Here is a 16,986-nt window from a genome sequence, read left to right on the forward strand (position 1 = left end):
TGTAATTTGTTTGGTCAGTGTGTAGACTGTAGAGTGAGTGAGAGATTTGAACTTTTTTCCTCTCTTAAATATATGCCAGTTATAATTTTCTATTATGTGATGATTTGTGATCTCAGTGGCCCACAAACATTCTACCAATCAGAATAAGAACGTCTTTATGAGCCGCCCATTTAACGTTACGAGCCATCTTGATTGGTGATGATGCCTTGTGCCTCTAACGTGATATGTACATTAAAATTTAGATCAAACAGAGTCTCTTGTTTTCTCTAAGATACAAATATGACTACTGAACCGGGAAAGATCTCTTCCAATCTGTTGCTTAACCGGCGTATCCAGAAGGTAAAGAGTTTCTTGTAGCACAAGACACACTCTCTTTCCTTTCCTTTCCCTTTCTTATCTTAGGGCAGTCAGAAACCCCAAATGTTCTGTAACCGGAAAAGATCATTCAACGCGAACCAGATCGTACCATGAGCGATGCTGACCCGTGCTCGCTCAAGCTTCCCGTAGACAATCTCCTCATCTTCTGCCAGAACCTCTTGCCTCGAACTGAAGCCAATGGACCCGAGTTAGACTGTCTCTCTAACCTCCCCGAACCAGTGAACATCTCCGACACAGAAAGTCCTCTCTCAGTGTCAGGCTCAGAGTCGTAACTCGGCAGCAACGGATACCGAGCCATCCTCCCGGAGCCTTCTCCACCACAAGAGCTCTCAGCTCGATTCTCATCTTGAGTAAGCGAAGCTACAGAGTTGAGCTCCTTAGCTTCGTCGCATTCGTTGCACACAAGTTTCAAAGCTTGCACCACCTCTCCCATGAAAGGACGGTGAGATACTTCCGGTTGAACGCACATCGAAGCTATCGCAGCGACTTTAGCTATGCTGTCGAACGGAATCTCGGGCTGTCCCAAAGACTGGTCTATGATAGCTTCAAGCCCTTCTCTGCTCGTGAGAAGAGACCTAGTCCATGAAACTAAGTTCTCTTGACCTGGCGGCTGCGTCATATCCACAGGTTTCCTCCCCGTGAGTAGCTCGAGAAGCACAACTCCGTAGCTGTACACGTCACTCTTCACCAAAAGATGACCTGTCATTGCGTATTCTGGCGCCACATAGCCGAATGTTCCCATTACACGTGTAGAGATATGTCTGTTATCTTCATCATCAAGGGCGTTTCTAGCCAGTCCAAAGTCAGAGACTTTAGGCGTGAAGTCGTGTTCAAGCAAGATGTTACTAGACTTGAAGTCTCTGTGTATAACTCTGGGGCTCGAGTCTTCGTGTAAATACGCTAATCCACGGGCTGCACCAAGAGCTATCTTCAACCGAGCTTCCCAATCCAAAGGCGAAGCCTCTTTATCAACACCGTGGAGGTGAGATTCAACGCTGCCGTTTGGTATTAGCTCATAAACCAAGGAACGGTTACGATCTTCAATACATATACCAATCAAGTTCACCAAGTTTCTGTGATGAAGACGGCTAAGCATTTCAACTTCAGCCAAGAACTCTCTGCCACCTTGCTGGTCATCTCTCTTCAGTACTTTAACTGCTACTTTAGTTCCATCATCGAAAAGACCTTCGTAGACCTTTCCGAACCCGCCTTCACCGAGAACCCTAGACTCCGCAAAGTTATTTGTTGCTTTCACTATTTCGCTTGCGGTGAACGTTTTGGCAGAGACTGTAAACGGAGCAATGCTTGACGCAAAGGACAATGAAGTTGAGCTAAGCCTGCTTCCGGTTAAAGATCTTGCAGAACCTGATGGTTTCGTGAGGGAAGGCAGCGAAGGCTGAGCAAGTGGTGCTCTTTTAGACGCCCTCTGATCTCTTCTCCGCCGGAAAACCAAGAACCAAACGATGACGAAACACAAGCCAATAAAAGCAGCAGCCGACAAAACAATCACAGCAACAGTTTCACCGGTGAGCTCTTTCTTGCGCATCTTCTTAGGAACATCAACTCCGAGCGGTTTCATCGCTCTACCGTTATTATCACCACCCGGGTAGGGTCCTTGATCTATAACGGTCATACCGGAAACCGGAGGAGAAGCTGGCAAACCGGGATAACGGACGTAAATCACGTCGTACTGGCCAAAGATTTGTACTTTTTTACTCCAGAATCTCTGGTAAGTAAGCATTGCTGTCATGTTATCGAACTTATCTCCGAGCGGGACTAAGTCGATGAGAACGATAGATTTATCTGGCTGTTCGCTAGCTGCGTTGGCTCCCATTATACGGACTTGGCTCTGTTTCATGAACACTCCAGCGCTTATCTCCCGGGCGAATTCTGAAACCATTGGGAAGAAGTCGTAGAGGGCCATGCTGAGGCGAAGCTCGACTTGAATAGGCCATACACAGCCACAGGGGGATCCAGGAGGTGTGTTTGTGTACGGTTCCAAGCAAACGGTTGATGTACAATCTGCAGAGAAAAAGTGGTTTTAGACCAAAGCAAGGACTTGTTCATCTCGAGATAATTGAAAAGAATGTCTGACCTGAGTTAGGGGGAGGAGGGGGAAATGCTGGAAGAGGAGGACCGAGTGGGAACTTACGAGACTTTGAAGGTCTTGAAGAGGACCTGAGAGGGAGGACTTTAGGAGAAATAAACAGAGTTTAGGCTTTGAACATCAGACAAAGAGGTTAACGCAGATTTTGTTTATTTGAAGTTGGAATTAAACCTTGGGTAGGAGAAGGTGCTGGAGCTATGGAGATACGATGCATTGAGGAAGAGATTGGAGGGTGAGCAGGAGAAATCAAAGAAGAAGGAATTGGGGGAGAATGAGCATGGTGTAGTGATGGAAGAGGAGGAGAAACTGAACCTATAACAACAAAACATAGAAAGAAGAGAGAATTAAGATCATGAGAAGAGTGATGACTGGCCAATCTAAGTATCTCAAAGTCTATGGTAAGTTGAAACCTTTACGATTTGGCTTCTTTGGGGATATGATATGCATTGGTGGTGGTGGTGAAGGAGGTGGACTATTTGTGATCTTCGTTCGCTCTTGATGATGTCGATGGTATGAAGGTGGAGGAGGAGCTGATGATGATGTGCGGTGTACATTACTCGGAGTAGTATCTGGCGGTGTATGATGAGAGTGTCCGTTGAATTTGGGGGCTAATGGAGCTATTGAAGGAGGAGAAGCTGCTATACAATAACAAAATGAGTTTAGTTTTCTTGTCTACTTGATACGTGAAACAATAGTAATGCCCTAAGAAAACAAAAACCTTTATGTGGGATAACAGGCAAGGGTTTAGCAGTTTCATTTGACGGTGCAGCAACCGGACTTTTGTTCTCATCTCCATTATGGCTGGGAGGTGGATGATCTAGAGAAGAAGAGAAAATGTTGACAATTTTTGGTTACATTTTTTTTTAAAGAAAAAAACATATACGAAAGCTGAGCTAACCTGGTGAGACAGCAGCAGGAGACTCAATTGGGAAAACCGGGTGGGTAATTGGCGATTTTCTTGTTGGAGATCCGGAGGTGGGTACTGCACAGTTCAAGAGAGAATAAACACAGACAACAAGGCAAGGAGAAGAATAAATAGAGAGTAAGCAATTCGGCAAGCAACCGCATACCAGGTGAACTAGAAGGCAACTTTGGTATGACAGGATGGACTGGTGGTGAAATGTCAGTTGGTGGAGATGCAACTGGATTCGGTGACCACAAATGAGTATATGCTATAAGCAAAAAAAAAAGCCAAACATAGTAAGGGGTTGAGCAAAACATGTGGCTATACCAGGAGCAATAGGCTTCTCGATAGGAGGCTTGTGAACGCTTGGTATAGGCGGAGGAGGCCGAGCCACTGATGGTAAAGGTGGAATATCCGATGAAACCGGGCCTGCAAATTACAGACTATTACAAGTCAAAGTTCGAAGATTGATGATGCAATCTAAAAGATTCATATACCTGGAGATACTCTTCCAGAGAAAGGAGGCTCTTTTGGTGGTGAAGCAACCGGTGTAATAACAGGTTGAACCGGTGGAGATTTTCCCGGCAAATCCTTCACTGGAGCTGACGAAGATTCAAATTACATTTTTTTCAATACACACAGCTCTACTACTCCCAAGAGTGCGCGCCAAGTGTTCGAATAATTGTCTGTGAGAGAATCAAATTACCTGGAGCATTAGGAACCGAGACAATAGGCTCACCCGCCGGTGCTCTACCTCCCGCGGAATCTGCCTGCGGAGGAGCTACCACGTTAGGCACAGGAGCCGGAAGAGACGGCTGAGAGGCTTTGGGCGGTGGCGCATTGCTGGGGTTGTGAGATTCGGGTGGACTGATCGGTACTTGACCAAACCCTTTTGAAGCCTCCGGTAACGGAGACGGTGGTGATGATAACGGAGGTAACAAATCCAACCCTGTAGCTAACAATTCAACATATCACGAAGCAAAATCAAACATCTCTTTTTGTAATCAAAGTCAATTCGATATCTTTGAAAGATTGCGTCAACAACTTGGATTTTGACTCAAATTTCTTTACATTAATAATAATAAAAAAAAAGGTATTTCACAAAATTATAAAAAAAAAAAATCTCCAGAAATTAATATTCATCGACGGAAACTCACACAAAAAAAAAAAAATCATTTTTTAATTTCGTTCTTCCCCAATTGGGTTGATTCCAAAAAAACATTTAACACTAGTAGAGTTATTACAAGCTCATTGTTAATATATAAATACCAAAGATAGCAAATTGATCCATATGGGTCTGATCCCAATTGATCCAAGCAATGGAAAAATGATTGCTTTTTTTAACTTAGGAGTAAATAAAAATTAAACTTACCAGAGGGAGAAGCAGCAACTAAAACTGACGAAACTAGACAAATCCTTAGGAGGAACATCAAAATCTCCATTCCATAGAAGAGATCAGCTTCCTCCGATGATCACGAGGAAGATGAAAGGGTATTATTGAGCTCCAAGTTTTAAAGATGAGATGGCAGAAGGACAGAAATGGCTTAAAACGCAAGATGAAGGATACAGAGAGAGAAGAGAAAGTAACAGTGAGAAAGAAGCAAAGGAATTGTTTTTTTTTTCTTCTTTTAATGCTCACAAAAGAAAGGAATTAATAAAACAGAAACGAGTTTGGTGTAATAAGAACGGTATAAATCAAAAGGGTTGCAATTAATCTTTGATCTCCATCTTTGAGCAAAAACGTTTCTTTTTTTGTTAATTTGTTTCTGCTCCCAATTGGTCAGAGAGAGAGAGAGAGAGAGATTAGGTTTTAACACAAAAGATGGGATCTTGAAGGTAGTGGGATAGTGTCAATGGAGGAAACCAGTCTCCGTGTCTGAGAGAGCCTAGTGGGTTTTTGAACCATTTGTTTATTTTATTGCCCTTTTTTCTCCGTTTAGGTTGAAGATGTATATTTAATATACAACTCTTATTTTTATATTAATGTCAATAGACTCAATCAAATACTCGATAGATTCCCTACACATACACTTTTATTTTACTAAATTAATTTGTTTTTTCGACTACAAATTCAGTCGATTGCGAAAATAAAATTTATATGTTTTTTATAAATATAATGTTTTAAGTTTAAAATCTACTCCAAATATAGTGAGCCAAAAAAAACATAGTTGGATGAAATCTTATTTATGTTGACAAAAAAAAAGAATGAAATCTTATTTATTTTGTTCTACGCATTTTAATCTTCGAGATTGCTTAACCAACCACCATTTTGTTTATTAATAAAAAGGTTGTATCATGTCAATTAGATTTATACACCTAAACCTCACCTTTTAGAATACATTTTTGACACTTTTGCGACATTTTAACAACACACAATAGATGCATAATTATCATTTTTGTAATCGTGTAAATCATGTTTGTTTTTATAAAACAGTAGAAGTTGTCTCCGGTTGAAACTATAAACTAGACATTGGGAGCATCTCCAATTGGAACAAGATTTCAAGTTCTCGTTTTGAACAGATGCAAAAGGAATGAGATTAAATAAAAGAATAAATAAACCTATTGAAATTTATGTGGGGAAGACTACTAAATTCAATGGTAGTTATCAAACTTGAATAAAATAAAAACAATACAATAAAATAGGGTAAATTCAATAACTAAAGTTTTGCTTCCATTCTCTCCTCGTGCTACCACACTCAAATTTCATATTTGTCAAATTCTACTGTATTACATGATTTATGTATATGAAGTCTAAGTTTTAATAATGTGTTAGCCCCACGGTCGAGGAAACTAAGTAGTAGAATCGACTGAAATTTGTTTCTTACTGTGAATTTTTGTTGGATATAAATAAAAAGGAATCCAATGAAGAGACAAATTAATCAGATCCTTTCCCGTTAATTCAACCACCGTTAAAAGAAAGAAAGAAAAGTTTGGTTTGGATTAGCTTTTAAAACCGATTCGACGTTTATCATAGTTAGGTGTGGCATACTATAATAGTCCATAACCATAACGTAACGTCCTATATATGTATGTTTACTCCAATTCAAGTAACATATAGACAATCGTTCTTGGTTTCAGGGTATCATCAGTTTCGTATTTTCTTCTTTTGTTTGTTTTTCATTCCTTCCACAACGTTGTTTTCATATCTTCTTACTTTGTTTGCTTTGGGAAAAAAGAAGAAGAAAGAAAGTTAAAAACCATATGGAAACCGATAGCAACAATTCACTTTAATTAAGTTACAAAAAAAAAACAATTCACTTTAATTGATAGACACCGCAAAAGCACCGACGCAAAACATATAGTGCATATATTTAAACGCATTATTATAGAAACTGATTCGATTACGTTGTGCAGTCCAGAGTGAAAATGCAAATATGTCAAAGATTAGGTCCACAAATAAATTGATCACATGTTGACCAAAACCAAAAGTGTATGTATACACTGATCAAGTGATCATGTTATTTTAGTAACCATTTTCCCAAGTTGACGAAGGCCTTTGGGGAAAATAATAGAGAATATATATAGTACTAGGGGGTTGTCCGCGCTTCGCGCGGAATATTATTTTGTTATGGTTAAATATGATATATTTGGATGATGTAATTATGTGGTCAGTATTTATTTGTGAAGAGCATGCTTTAATATTTTATTGTGTTATGTAGTATTAGTTTATAGATTAATATATTATGTGTTCGTCTTTTCAATAATGTGTTGTTGTATGTATAATAGTATTTGTTAGTGGTGAATTGAGCTTCTAATGTAAAGCATATTGAATTTCAATCACTTTGAATTTATGTATTTGTTGATTCTAACATTAACGGTTTTAGCGTCAAAATTGTATTTCATATTTTCACATTTTTGAACATTATTCTTTTTTTAACAACATTGAACATTATTCTAATAAGATGTTTTTTTCGTCTCCGCATATTTTGACTTGAGCCGTCACCATCTATGTATTTATTTACATTTCTGGTATGCGGTGTTTCTTACCACCACCGGAAAAGGCTCACCTTTGTTGCTCTTGTTTTTCCTTTTCTTCTTCTCTTGTGAGATTATCTGATATTTATTGTAGATCAGGTTTATGAGTTCCCAGTTGTGCGGTTGTTTCTCATTATGTTGTACGCTGTTCTTGTCAATATTTTTCCTCTTCTTCCTTAGATTTGGCTAACGTTTGGAACTACATCTCCTTGGGTTGGATCAGAGTTTAGTTGTCTTCCTCGTAGTTGGCTTGCCGTTGATAGTCCCTGCTAGTCTTGGTTTTCAAGATCTGGTTTTTGGTGATCTGATTTTTATGTTCTCTTCATAGCTCGAGGATGGCTCCACAGTTTGCTGATTTTGTGTAGTCTCTTTTTCTTTCTTTGTTCTCTCATCTCGTTGCACTTTTCATCGTTGGTTGTGTCTCTGGTGGCTCTCCATTTCACATATATGTCACTCAAGGTTTGGATAGTGTTTTCCTTCGTGTATGTTTTGTGGGCTTGGAAGATTATTTTTTGTCTCAAACTTGAGCTCTGATTTCTCTGTGGTTGGCTTCCATTCTCCCTCCCTTATGTTGCTTTTCTTCTTCTCCTGCTTCCTTTGGTATATGTGTGTGGAGTTAATCTTTTGGTGCTTTGGTCTCTTCTATTCAGAGTTTTGTGGTTCTTCGTTGGCATGAGCTCCTTGTATGTGGTTGTTTTGTTTGTGAGTTGATTCATACCTTTTAGCTGGTGGTTGTGCATTATGCATGTGTTTTCCTGCTTCGTGGTGACTTTGGTCCGGTGAATATTCTTTCTCAATCTTTTTTTTGGTGTTTTGGATTGGTGATTGATCGCGTTCATTTGTGTTTCAGACTTTTATTGAGTAAGTGTTACTATAATATTCTATTTTTTCTTTGTGATTGTGGAGATTTAAGTTTAGATTATGTGTCTTATTCTAGTTTTTTTTAGTTTAATTATTTTCAGATTTTTAATAGTAAAATAAATTATAATTTGTAAATAAAATAATAGAAAATTAATAAAAAATAATAAAATAGTAAAAATTTATGTTATTTTTAGTTGTGAATAAATAAAATATTTAAAATCTATTTTTATTTTTTTATTTTTTCTTTATTCATCTCCAATTTTATTGACTAATAAAATATATTATAAAATTTCACATAATAATGGTTAGTATGAGAAAAATAATAGTGCACAATTAGAAAGTACTAAGCCAAATTGCAATAGTGTAAAAGAAGAATGACCAAAAATATAAAAATAAAAATACATGGGTACACATGTCATCAAACCCCCTTGCCACTTGTCATAAGAATAGAAAAAGCTAACTTTATATATATAGATTAACCCCCCATTAACTAAGACTTCAAGACCGAAAGCACCTTGAGATACTAAAGCATAAAGTGAAAGTACCCAAAAGAGGCGAGGTTTTATAGAATTATATGCTGTATTGAAACTCAAAAAAAAAAAGATTTCAAACTTGAAAGAAACAATGTTTTTTTTTTATAAAAAGAAAAAGTTGCATAAAAGCATATACAGTATAAGTCTTAGTGTTTTAATAAGTCTTAGCGTTTTTTTTAAAGAGAAATTCCCTTAGATAATTTTTTTTAATTTATTTTCACAAAAATAGACTTGCAAAGAAAAAAATGACTAAAATAAGTTTTATTAAAAGGTAAATATGCATTTATACTCATATGATTAACTAATCTAAGGCGTAGGGTGTCAGAGGTCTATAGAAGCTAGGGCTTTCAAGGGTGATTCAATGGCGACCATAGAGGCGGCTCATCAGATCGAAAATTTCCTTTGAAATTTTGATCTCATTCTGATCCCTACGTTCATTGACGTGGAGACCAGACCAGCTTTCCGTGACGTTCAATCCAACTTGCACCCGTAGTTTCCTTGCTCTCTGACGTTATCTCGACTCCGACTTTATCCCACGGCTACTGCAGATCTCACCATCCGTAAACCTATCGTGTCAGGATCTTCGTCTCGACACGATCTGGTGGATTAGGTTAAACACTTTGGTCTCTGCTCTGTCTCCGTAGGAACTGAGTAACTCACTCTACAATCATTCTCAGAAAACAATCTATCGTATCTTTGTACGGTAGATCTCGAAACAATGTCATCAAGCAAGGGTAAGGGAATCCTTCTCGAGGAGGATGATGACGAACCGATACTATTGCCGGATCAAGCAGATGAGTATCTCATCAAGGAATATAGCTTGTCTCTTATTGGCAAGATCTTAAACCATAAAAAACAGAATGTGTGGAGCGGCTCATTGTCGCAATGCCGGTGCAATGAGGTATGTCTGAGAAGATCACTGCTTGCGACTTGGGCAATGGACACTTTTTATTCAATTTTGATAATGAGGAAGATCTTAATTCTATCCTCAACCAAGGACCTTTCCACCACAATTTCTGTATGTTTGTGTTGGTTCGCAGGGAACCAATTGTTGATGAAAACTACCCATCGATGGTGCCGTTTTGGATCCAACTCCAAGGCATTCCCTTGCACCTCTGCACTCATCAGAACCTGGAAGCTATTGGTGATCGTCTTGGGAAAGTGGACAAGATCGATGCTACAGAGGGGAAGATCAGGGTTGAGATTGATTCCAACAAGCCTCTGAAGTTCACCAGGAAGCTCCAAACACGAAAAAAGGAAGACATCAACATCAAGCTCCAATATGAAATGCTTTTTAAACATTGTATAACATGTGGTCTTATGACACATGAGGCTCAAGACTGTCCGATGAAACAGAGCAATGTGATGTCGCATCCGACTGGTCGTGAGAGAGTTTTTGATCGCGTAACCAGTAGAGGTGATCTCAGAGATGATGGATCAAGAGTACCCGCCGGAAACTCTCATGGGAAGGATGAGACAGCTCGGTCTCACAAAGATGGAACGAGTTCTCACTCTCGTGTTCAGCGCTCTACTCACTCAAGCCGTACGAGTCGAGTTCCCAAACAAAGAGACTCTCGATATAATCCTTACTCCTATGGTCGGAATCAGGCGTCAACGGGAAAGCATCAAGATACAGGTAAGGAGCAATTGTGGAAGGAGAAACATCTTAGACCCCTAAAGATAGTTGATCAGCAACCTAGGGACGCGACTTCAGCCTCAGTTGGTGAGACGATTAAGCTACGCTCAATCGTCACTGATGAGGCATCGAGGCGTCATAGTGATCAAACATCTCCTGCCGACGTCGTACCCAAGGCAAGGACTACGATGGAGCAACCTCCTATGGATACTAATGTCACATTCAGGCCAAACTCAACTCAACGTTCTCATATGGAAGTTGCAGATGATCTCATTCCTCCATATAATGCTTTGAAAATTGATGCTCTAAATGAGCATGACATTGAGAACGAGGAAGAAATTCTGGATGCAGACATGGAAGACCCTATCATGGGTACTGAGCTTGCGTTAATGGAGGAGGATGACTTGCTGGGAGATGATCTTGTGAATGTTAAATCTCCGGAGATGACTGGTCGTACTCAGGATATGCAAGAGAACCCAATTCTTATGATTGAGGCAAGCACCAACTTTGGAGAGATTGAGGCTGCTAAGGAAGCGGATGAAAAAGCCCTTACAAGGAGTGTTACAAGAACATTATTTATAGGATCACAACAGGGGAATCAGCGGCGAGCTTCACCAAGAATCAACTCTAAGCCAGCGCCACAAGTGAATGTTCCCCGCGCTAGAAGGGGAACAAAGCCGGCGAGTTTGAAAAAAGCTACACCTGGGGCGGGAACTCAACAGAAAGGTATGGTGGATGCCAAATATCCGCCCCACCTTCATCAATGAAGACACTCAGTTGGAACTGTCGAGGGATTGAGAACGACCTCACAGTTCGACGCCTCAAGGAGATGTGTCAGAAGCATTGCCCAGGACTCTTGTTTCTTTCTGAGACGAAGAATAGGAAGCTGATGTTGCAAAACATTCAGGTTGACTTAGGTTTTAATAAATTGTTCACCGTTGAGCCTCTTGGCCAAAGTGGTGGTTTAGCTTTGTTTTTTATGGATGAATTTCAAGTTGTTATTTTGTTTTCGAATAATCGAATGATTGAAGTAAAAGCAGTAATTAATGAAATAAATGTCTACAAGACTTTCGTTTATGGGGACCATGTTCTTGAAAAAAGAGATCAAGTATGGGAACGTCTTACGCATTTTGCCACTACTAGAGATGGTCCATGGTTTATGATTGGCGATTTTAATGAAATAAGAGGCCACCATGAGAAAGAAGGTGGCAAGAGACGATCTGATACATCATTTCTCTCTTTCAACCAAATGATCTCGGATTGTGGTATGCTGGAGTTTCCATTTTCTGGGAACCAACTATCATGGACTGGAAAACGTCCCAATGGGAATGTGCGATGTCGCTTATATCGTGCTCTTGGAAATGAAGATTGGCATGAGAAATTCTCACACTCTAAAGTGCAATATCTGCGTATGTGGAGATCAGATCATCGTACTGGCGGATATCCTCATTAAGCCATCAAGGAAAAGGAAATCATTTAAATTTGATAAGCGCTGGCTGGATAGTGAAGAAATAGGTCAAGTAATTTCAGATGGCTGAAACTCTCCTGAACTCCCTCCTAATGCAACTATTATGGATCATATATCCAGTTGTAGGAAAGCTTTAGGATAATGGAAAAGAGAGAAAGGTTTAAATGCTGCAAAACAAATTGAAGAGCTTAAGGCGAAGGTAGATAATCTTTACTCTGATGATGAGGCAACGACAGAAAAAATAGGAGCAGTGCTCAAGGAACTTACCGAAACTCTTAAGGCTGAGGAAAAATTCTGGAAACAAAAGAGTAGAATCTTCTGGCTGAGAGAGGGAGATTTGAACACAATGTTTTTTCATGCTATTACAAGACAGAGAAAAGCCAGAAATAAGATTACATGTCTCTTGGATTCTGCTGGGAATCTAGTGGAGGATGAAGAAAAATTGGTAGCCATCGCTACTGATTACTTTAGAGAGCTTTTTGAATCTTCCAACCCGGAACTGATTGATGAAGCCCTTGCTAATGTCACAACGACAATCTCTGATCAAATCAATGCGGACCTCATGGCTCCTGTTTCCGAATGGGAAGTAAAATTGGCGTTATTCGCAATGCATCCAGAAAAGGCACCCGGACCTGATGGTATGACAGCCTTATTTTACCAAAAATTCTGGGACACAGTGAAAAATGATTTAACCCGTATGGTTAATGAGTTTCTATTTGAAGATACTATGGCAAATGGCCTAAATGATGCAAATATTTGTCTCATTCCTAAGATAGACAAACCAAATGAAATGCCGCAGTTTCGTCCCATCAATCTTTGTAATGTTAGCTACAAGATTATATCTAAAGTCTTATGCCAAAGACTAAAGAAGGTACTTCCGGATCGGATATCAGAAACTCAGTCAGCCTTTGTTGCTGGAAGACAAATATCGGACAATGTACTAATAGCACAGGAGATGTTTCATTCTCTCCGTACAGATCCTGGAGGAAGAAACAAGAGGATGGCAATAAAGACGGACATGAGTAAAGCTTATGATCGATTGGAATGGGACTTCATCAGTGTGGTCATGAGTAAAATGGGCTTTTCAGTTATGTGGATTGAATGGATAATGCGATGTGTAACATCAGTAAATATCATGTCATGTTCAATGGCCAACCCAAAGGAAATATAACCCCACACAGGGGATTACGTCAAGGAGATCCTTTGTCTCCTTTCATCTTTATCTTATGCACGTAAGCACTCGTTAGCCTTATTAATCATGCAGAGAATCAAGGTAAGACAATGGGGATGTGTGTATCACGCGCTAGTCCCCCGGTATCACACCTTCTCTTCGCTGATGATAGCCTATTCTTCTGTAAGGCGGAGCCCCGTGAATGCGATGAAGTTATGAAAGTTCTAAACACATATGAGAAATCTTCTGGACAATGCATTAACTTTGGAAAATCTTCCTTGCTCTTTGGTAAGAAGATACCTGGGAATGTGAAAGAAACTATCAAAACTACAACGGGGATTACAAATGAGGGAGGGATGGGGACATATCTTGGTATTCCTGAGGATATTAGCGGATCGAAAAGAAAGTTGTTTGTCTTCTTGAAGGATCGGTTGCAAAATCGTGTAAATGGCTGGACAGGACGTTGGCTGACAAAGGGAGGAAAGGAAGTACTCATAAAGTCTATCCTACTGGCTCTTCCTACTTACGTGATGTCAACACTACTCCTTCCATTAGAGATCTGTGAAAACTTAGCTAGTACCATTGCACAGTTCTGGTGGAGCCCGAACCTTCCCAAAAGGGGTATACATTGGGTTAAATGGGAAAATCTATGTAAACCAAGAGAGGAAGGAGGAATTGGATTCAGATTGATCCATGAATTCAACCTAGCCCTACTAGGCAAACAATTATGGCGCTTGGTACAAAACCCAGATTCTTTGGTATCTAGAGTCCTGAGAGGAAAATACTTCAGATGTAACACACCTTTGCGGCTTAACATGGTAGATAGACCCTCATATGGATGGAGAAGTATAATGGCAGCGAAACCATTGATGCTGTTGGGGATCAGACAGAAGGTTCACTCCGGGAATGAGATTAGAGCTTGGGAAGACAGTTGGATACCAACAATACCAGCAAGACCAGCTAGACCAATAGCACCGGTAGTACATCCAATGATGTCAGCTCATCACTTTATGATTGGGGAGCCAAAAACATGGAACTTGGAGATGCTTGAAAAGTACGTACACCCGAACGACACCCTTCTGATCCAATCTTTGGACATAAGCCAAGGACATCAGCGAGATAAATATTGTTGGAGCTATACTAAGAATGGGATGTACACTGTTAAATCGGGATATTGGGTAGCCACAAACATCCTCAATAGAGAACCATTGGAAATCAAGAAAGAACAGAGCATCACAAAACTCCATGCCTTTGCTTGGAAGATACAAGCTCCACCAAAGCTAAAACATTTTATCTGGCAAACAATATCTGGACAATTAGCAGTAACAAATAACTTAACACATCGGCATATGCGATGCGACAATCATTGTCCAAGATGTGGAGCAGATGATGAAACTATAAATCATGCCATCTTTGAGTGTCCCCCAGCATTACAGACATGTGCGCATGCAACAGCTCCAACCCCGTCAACGTTGTTCCCTACCACAAGTCATTATGCGAACATTGATTATCTTTTTTGGAGGAAAAATGACATAGAAGACCCTGAATTGGACAAAGACCCATATCCCTGGATTATATGGTATATTTGGAAAGCAAAGAATGATAAAATTTTCAGAGGAATAGACATGGACCCCTTGGAAACTGTCCGACATGGTGAATCAGAATGTCATGCTTGGTTCGAAGCAAACATTAAACAAGAGGAACAAATTGTTAGAATAATCCCATAGCAGATAACAAATTCAGAGAGATGTCTAATAGATGGCTCATGGACACACAATGCATTCTTTAGTGGTTGTGGGTGGACATGGAAAACCTCAGAAGGAACGACTCAGCTATTGGGAGCAAGAAACCAACGACGAAGAATCTCACCACTTTATTCGGAGCTTGAGGCCCTTTAATGGGCGATGGAATGCATGCTTCAACTATCGACGTGTCAGGCTTTTGGCACCGATTGTAAGGATCTCGTCTCAATGATTCAAGACCCAGGAGCATGACCCAACTTCTCCACTTAACTAGATGAGCTGCAGAAGCTGAAGAGCAGATTCCCAGAATTTTCAATTGTTTTTATTCCTCACACTGAAAATGTATCTTCTGATTCATTAGCTAAGATAACAAGATCCTTTCATAGGAACATGTATTACATTGGTTGCATTGGTTGTTCTATTCCGGTCTGGTTCCCCAGACCACCTCAAGCTTGAGTAATAGATCAGCCGTTCGATGAAAAAAAAAATCTAAGACTTAGGGTTTAGAATTAAGGGGTTGGGTTTTAGGGATGAGTTTAAATTTTAAAAATAAAAAAAAAATTAAAATTTTCAAAATTAAAAAGTGCTATTTTGGTCATTTTATTTTTTTAGAGCTATTTTGTGATAAAAACTTAAAAAGAGATATTTAAGAGAATTGACTTTTTTAATCAACTTATAAGTAATTATATTCACGACTTATTCTTGGGTTTACCCCCTAGGGTGAACCTCTATGTTCACCAACCAATAGGATTGTGTTATTTTATATTCGATATCTTTTAAAAAAGGAAACAAAATATTGTCAAATTATATTATGTTTTTAAAATTAAAAGATAAAAATAAATAAATAAAAAATAGTAGTAATTACAAAAAAAAATATTTTTAACGTCGTCAGCAAAACATTAAACCCTAAATCCTAATCTCTAAACCCTAAATCCTAAACCCTAAACCCTTGGGTAAACCATAAACTCTAGGATAAATCTTAAACTCTAAGATAAATCTTAAACTCTAAATTAAAATCACTAAACTTTAAAACACTCAAGGGTTTAGGGTTTAGGATTTAGGGTTTAGTGTTTTTATTTAGAGTTTAGGATTTATCCAAGGGTTTAGGGTTTGCCCAAGGGTTTAGAGTTTATCCAAGGGTTTAGGGTTTACCAGGTTTACCCAAGGGTTTAGGGTTTAGGATTTAGGGTTTAGGGATTAAGATTTAGGGTTTAGTGTTTTGCTGACGACGCTAAAAAGATTTTTTTAATTCTTTTTTCTGTAACTGCTATTTTTTTTTTTAAACATAATATAACTTGATAATATTTTGTTTCTTTTTTTAAAAGATATCGAATTTGAAATAATGAAATCCTATTGGCTGGAGGTTCACCCTAGGGGGTGAACCCAAGAATAACTCTATATTCAATAGATTAATTCTTGGGTTCAACCCCTAAGGTGAACCTCTAGGTTCACCAACCAATAGGATTTCATTATTTCATATTCGGCATCTTTTAGAAAAAGAAACAAAATATTGTGAAGTTATATTATGTTTTAAAAATAAAAAAATAAAAAGTAATAGTAGTTATAAACAAAGAATTTTTTGAAAAAAATATTTGTAACGTCGTCAGCAAAACACTAAACCCTAAATCCTAATCCTAAACCTTGGGTAAAACTTTAGTGTTTTAGTGTTTTAGTATTTTTTATTTAGATTTTATGATTTATTCAAGTGTTTAAGGTTTATCCTCTAAGGGTTTGGGTTTAGGATTTAGGGTCTAGTATTTTGCTGACGACGTTAAAAATATTTTTAATTTTTTTTTCTGTAGCAACTACTATTTTTTTATTTTTTTTATTTGAAAAACATAATATAATTTGACAATATTTTGTTTTTTTTTTAAGATATCGAATATAAAATAACAAAATTCTATTGGTTGGTGAAACCAAGAATAGGTCTATTCAATACACAAGAACGGGGCTGAATATGTTAATCACGATATTGTGTTCATTAAGCAGAAGAGTAAAGCCAAGCGAATTAATCAACAACCAAAAAACAACGTCCCAAAACACGTGGTGAAAGAATCAGTTCCGTTGTCACTAATTAAAGACTATTAAAACGTAATAACAAAACTAAAATCTGGATTAACCCATTATTTTCAAAACAATAACAAATAAATTTTACTGTATTTTCTAACGCACCGACAAAAAAGGCCAGCGGTTCATTCACACAACTAACAA

General features: G+C 38.6%; 2 protein-coding genes across 7 annotated transcripts; one reads left to right on the forward strand and one right to left on the reverse strand.

Moving 5' to 3' along the window:
• Positions 1-206: 206 nt before the first annotated feature.
• On the reverse strand, positions 207-5,339 carry LOC106435858 (receptor-like serine/threonine-protein kinase ALE2). Of its 6 annotated transcripts, none has more exons than XM_013876785.3 (11): positions 4,762-5,339; positions 4,096-4,338; positions 3,887-3,991; positions 3,717-3,818; positions 3,556-3,627; positions 3,384-3,467; positions 3,204-3,302; positions 2,896-3,123; positions 2,657-2,797; positions 2,474-2,569; positions 207-2,400 (listed from the first exon to the last, which is right to left on the reverse strand). In XM_013876785.3, exons 1-11 carry the CDS (start codon positions 4,829-4,831, stop codon positions 446-448), a joined length of 3,195 nt encoding a protein of 1,064 aa, XP_013732239.1. In that variant the 5' UTR covers positions 4,832-5,339; the 3' UTR covers positions 207-445. The 6 variants fall into 6 exon arrangements, with proteins under 6 accessions (XP_013732239.1, XP_013732238.1, XP_013732240.1 ...); XM_013876784.3 differs by having other exon boundaries at positions 3,887-3,985; positions 4,096-4,344; XM_013876786.3 differs by having other exon boundaries at positions 2,896-3,120; positions 4,762-5,338.
• A 5,884-nt stretch (positions 5,340-11,223) lies between these two features.
• Positions 11,224-14,921, forward strand: LOC125592692. Its single transcript, XM_048768053.1, has 4 exons — positions 11,224-11,803; positions 12,048-12,932; positions 13,127-14,742; positions 14,823-14,921. The coding sequence occupies exons 1-4, from the start codon at positions 11,224-11,226 to the stop codon at positions 14,919-14,921; spliced, it is 3,180 nt and encodes a 1,059-aa protein (XP_048624010.1).
• Positions 14,922-16,986: the final 2,065 nt, after the last annotated feature.

Source organism: Brassica napus, chromosome C9, assembly GCF_020379485.1.
Source record: "Brassica napus cultivar Da-Ae chromosome C9, Da-Ae, whole genome shotgun sequence".
In the NCBI taxonomy this organism is placed as follows: Eukaryota; Viridiplantae; Streptophyta; class Magnoliopsida; order Brassicales; family Brassicaceae; genus Brassica; species Brassica napus.

What these genes read in the sequence shown, in the direction of transcription:
- LOC106435858 (XM_013876782.3), bottom strand. Translation starts at nt 4,831, where the DNA reads ATGGAGATTTTGATGTTCCTCCTAAGGATTTGTCTAGTTTCGTCAGTT. An exon ending in GCCTGTTATCCCACATAAAG is followed by an intron (nt 3,124 to 3,203) that starts GTTTTTGTTTTC and finishes GTTATTGTATAG; the next exon opens with CAGCTTCTCCTCCTTCAATA. An exon ending in AAAGAAGCCAAATCGTAAAG is followed by an intron (nt 2,798 to 2,895) that starts GTTTCAACTTAC and finishes TTGTTGTTATAG; the next exon opens with GTTCAGTTTCTCCTCCTCTT.
- LOC125592692 (XM_048768053.1), top strand. Translation starts at nt 11,224, where the DNA reads ATGTGTCAGAAGCATTGCCCAGGACTCTTGTTTCTTTCTGAGACGAAG. An exon ending in CTCTAAAGTGCAATATCTGC is followed by an intron (nt 11,804 to 12,047) that starts GTATGTGGAGAT and finishes AACAAATTGAAG; the next exon opens with AGCTTAAGGCGAAGGTAGAT. An exon ending in TTAAACAAGAGGAACAAATT is followed by an intron (nt 14,743 to 14,822) that starts GTTAGAATAATC and finishes TGCATTCTTTAG; the next exon opens with TGGTTGTGGGTGGACATGGA.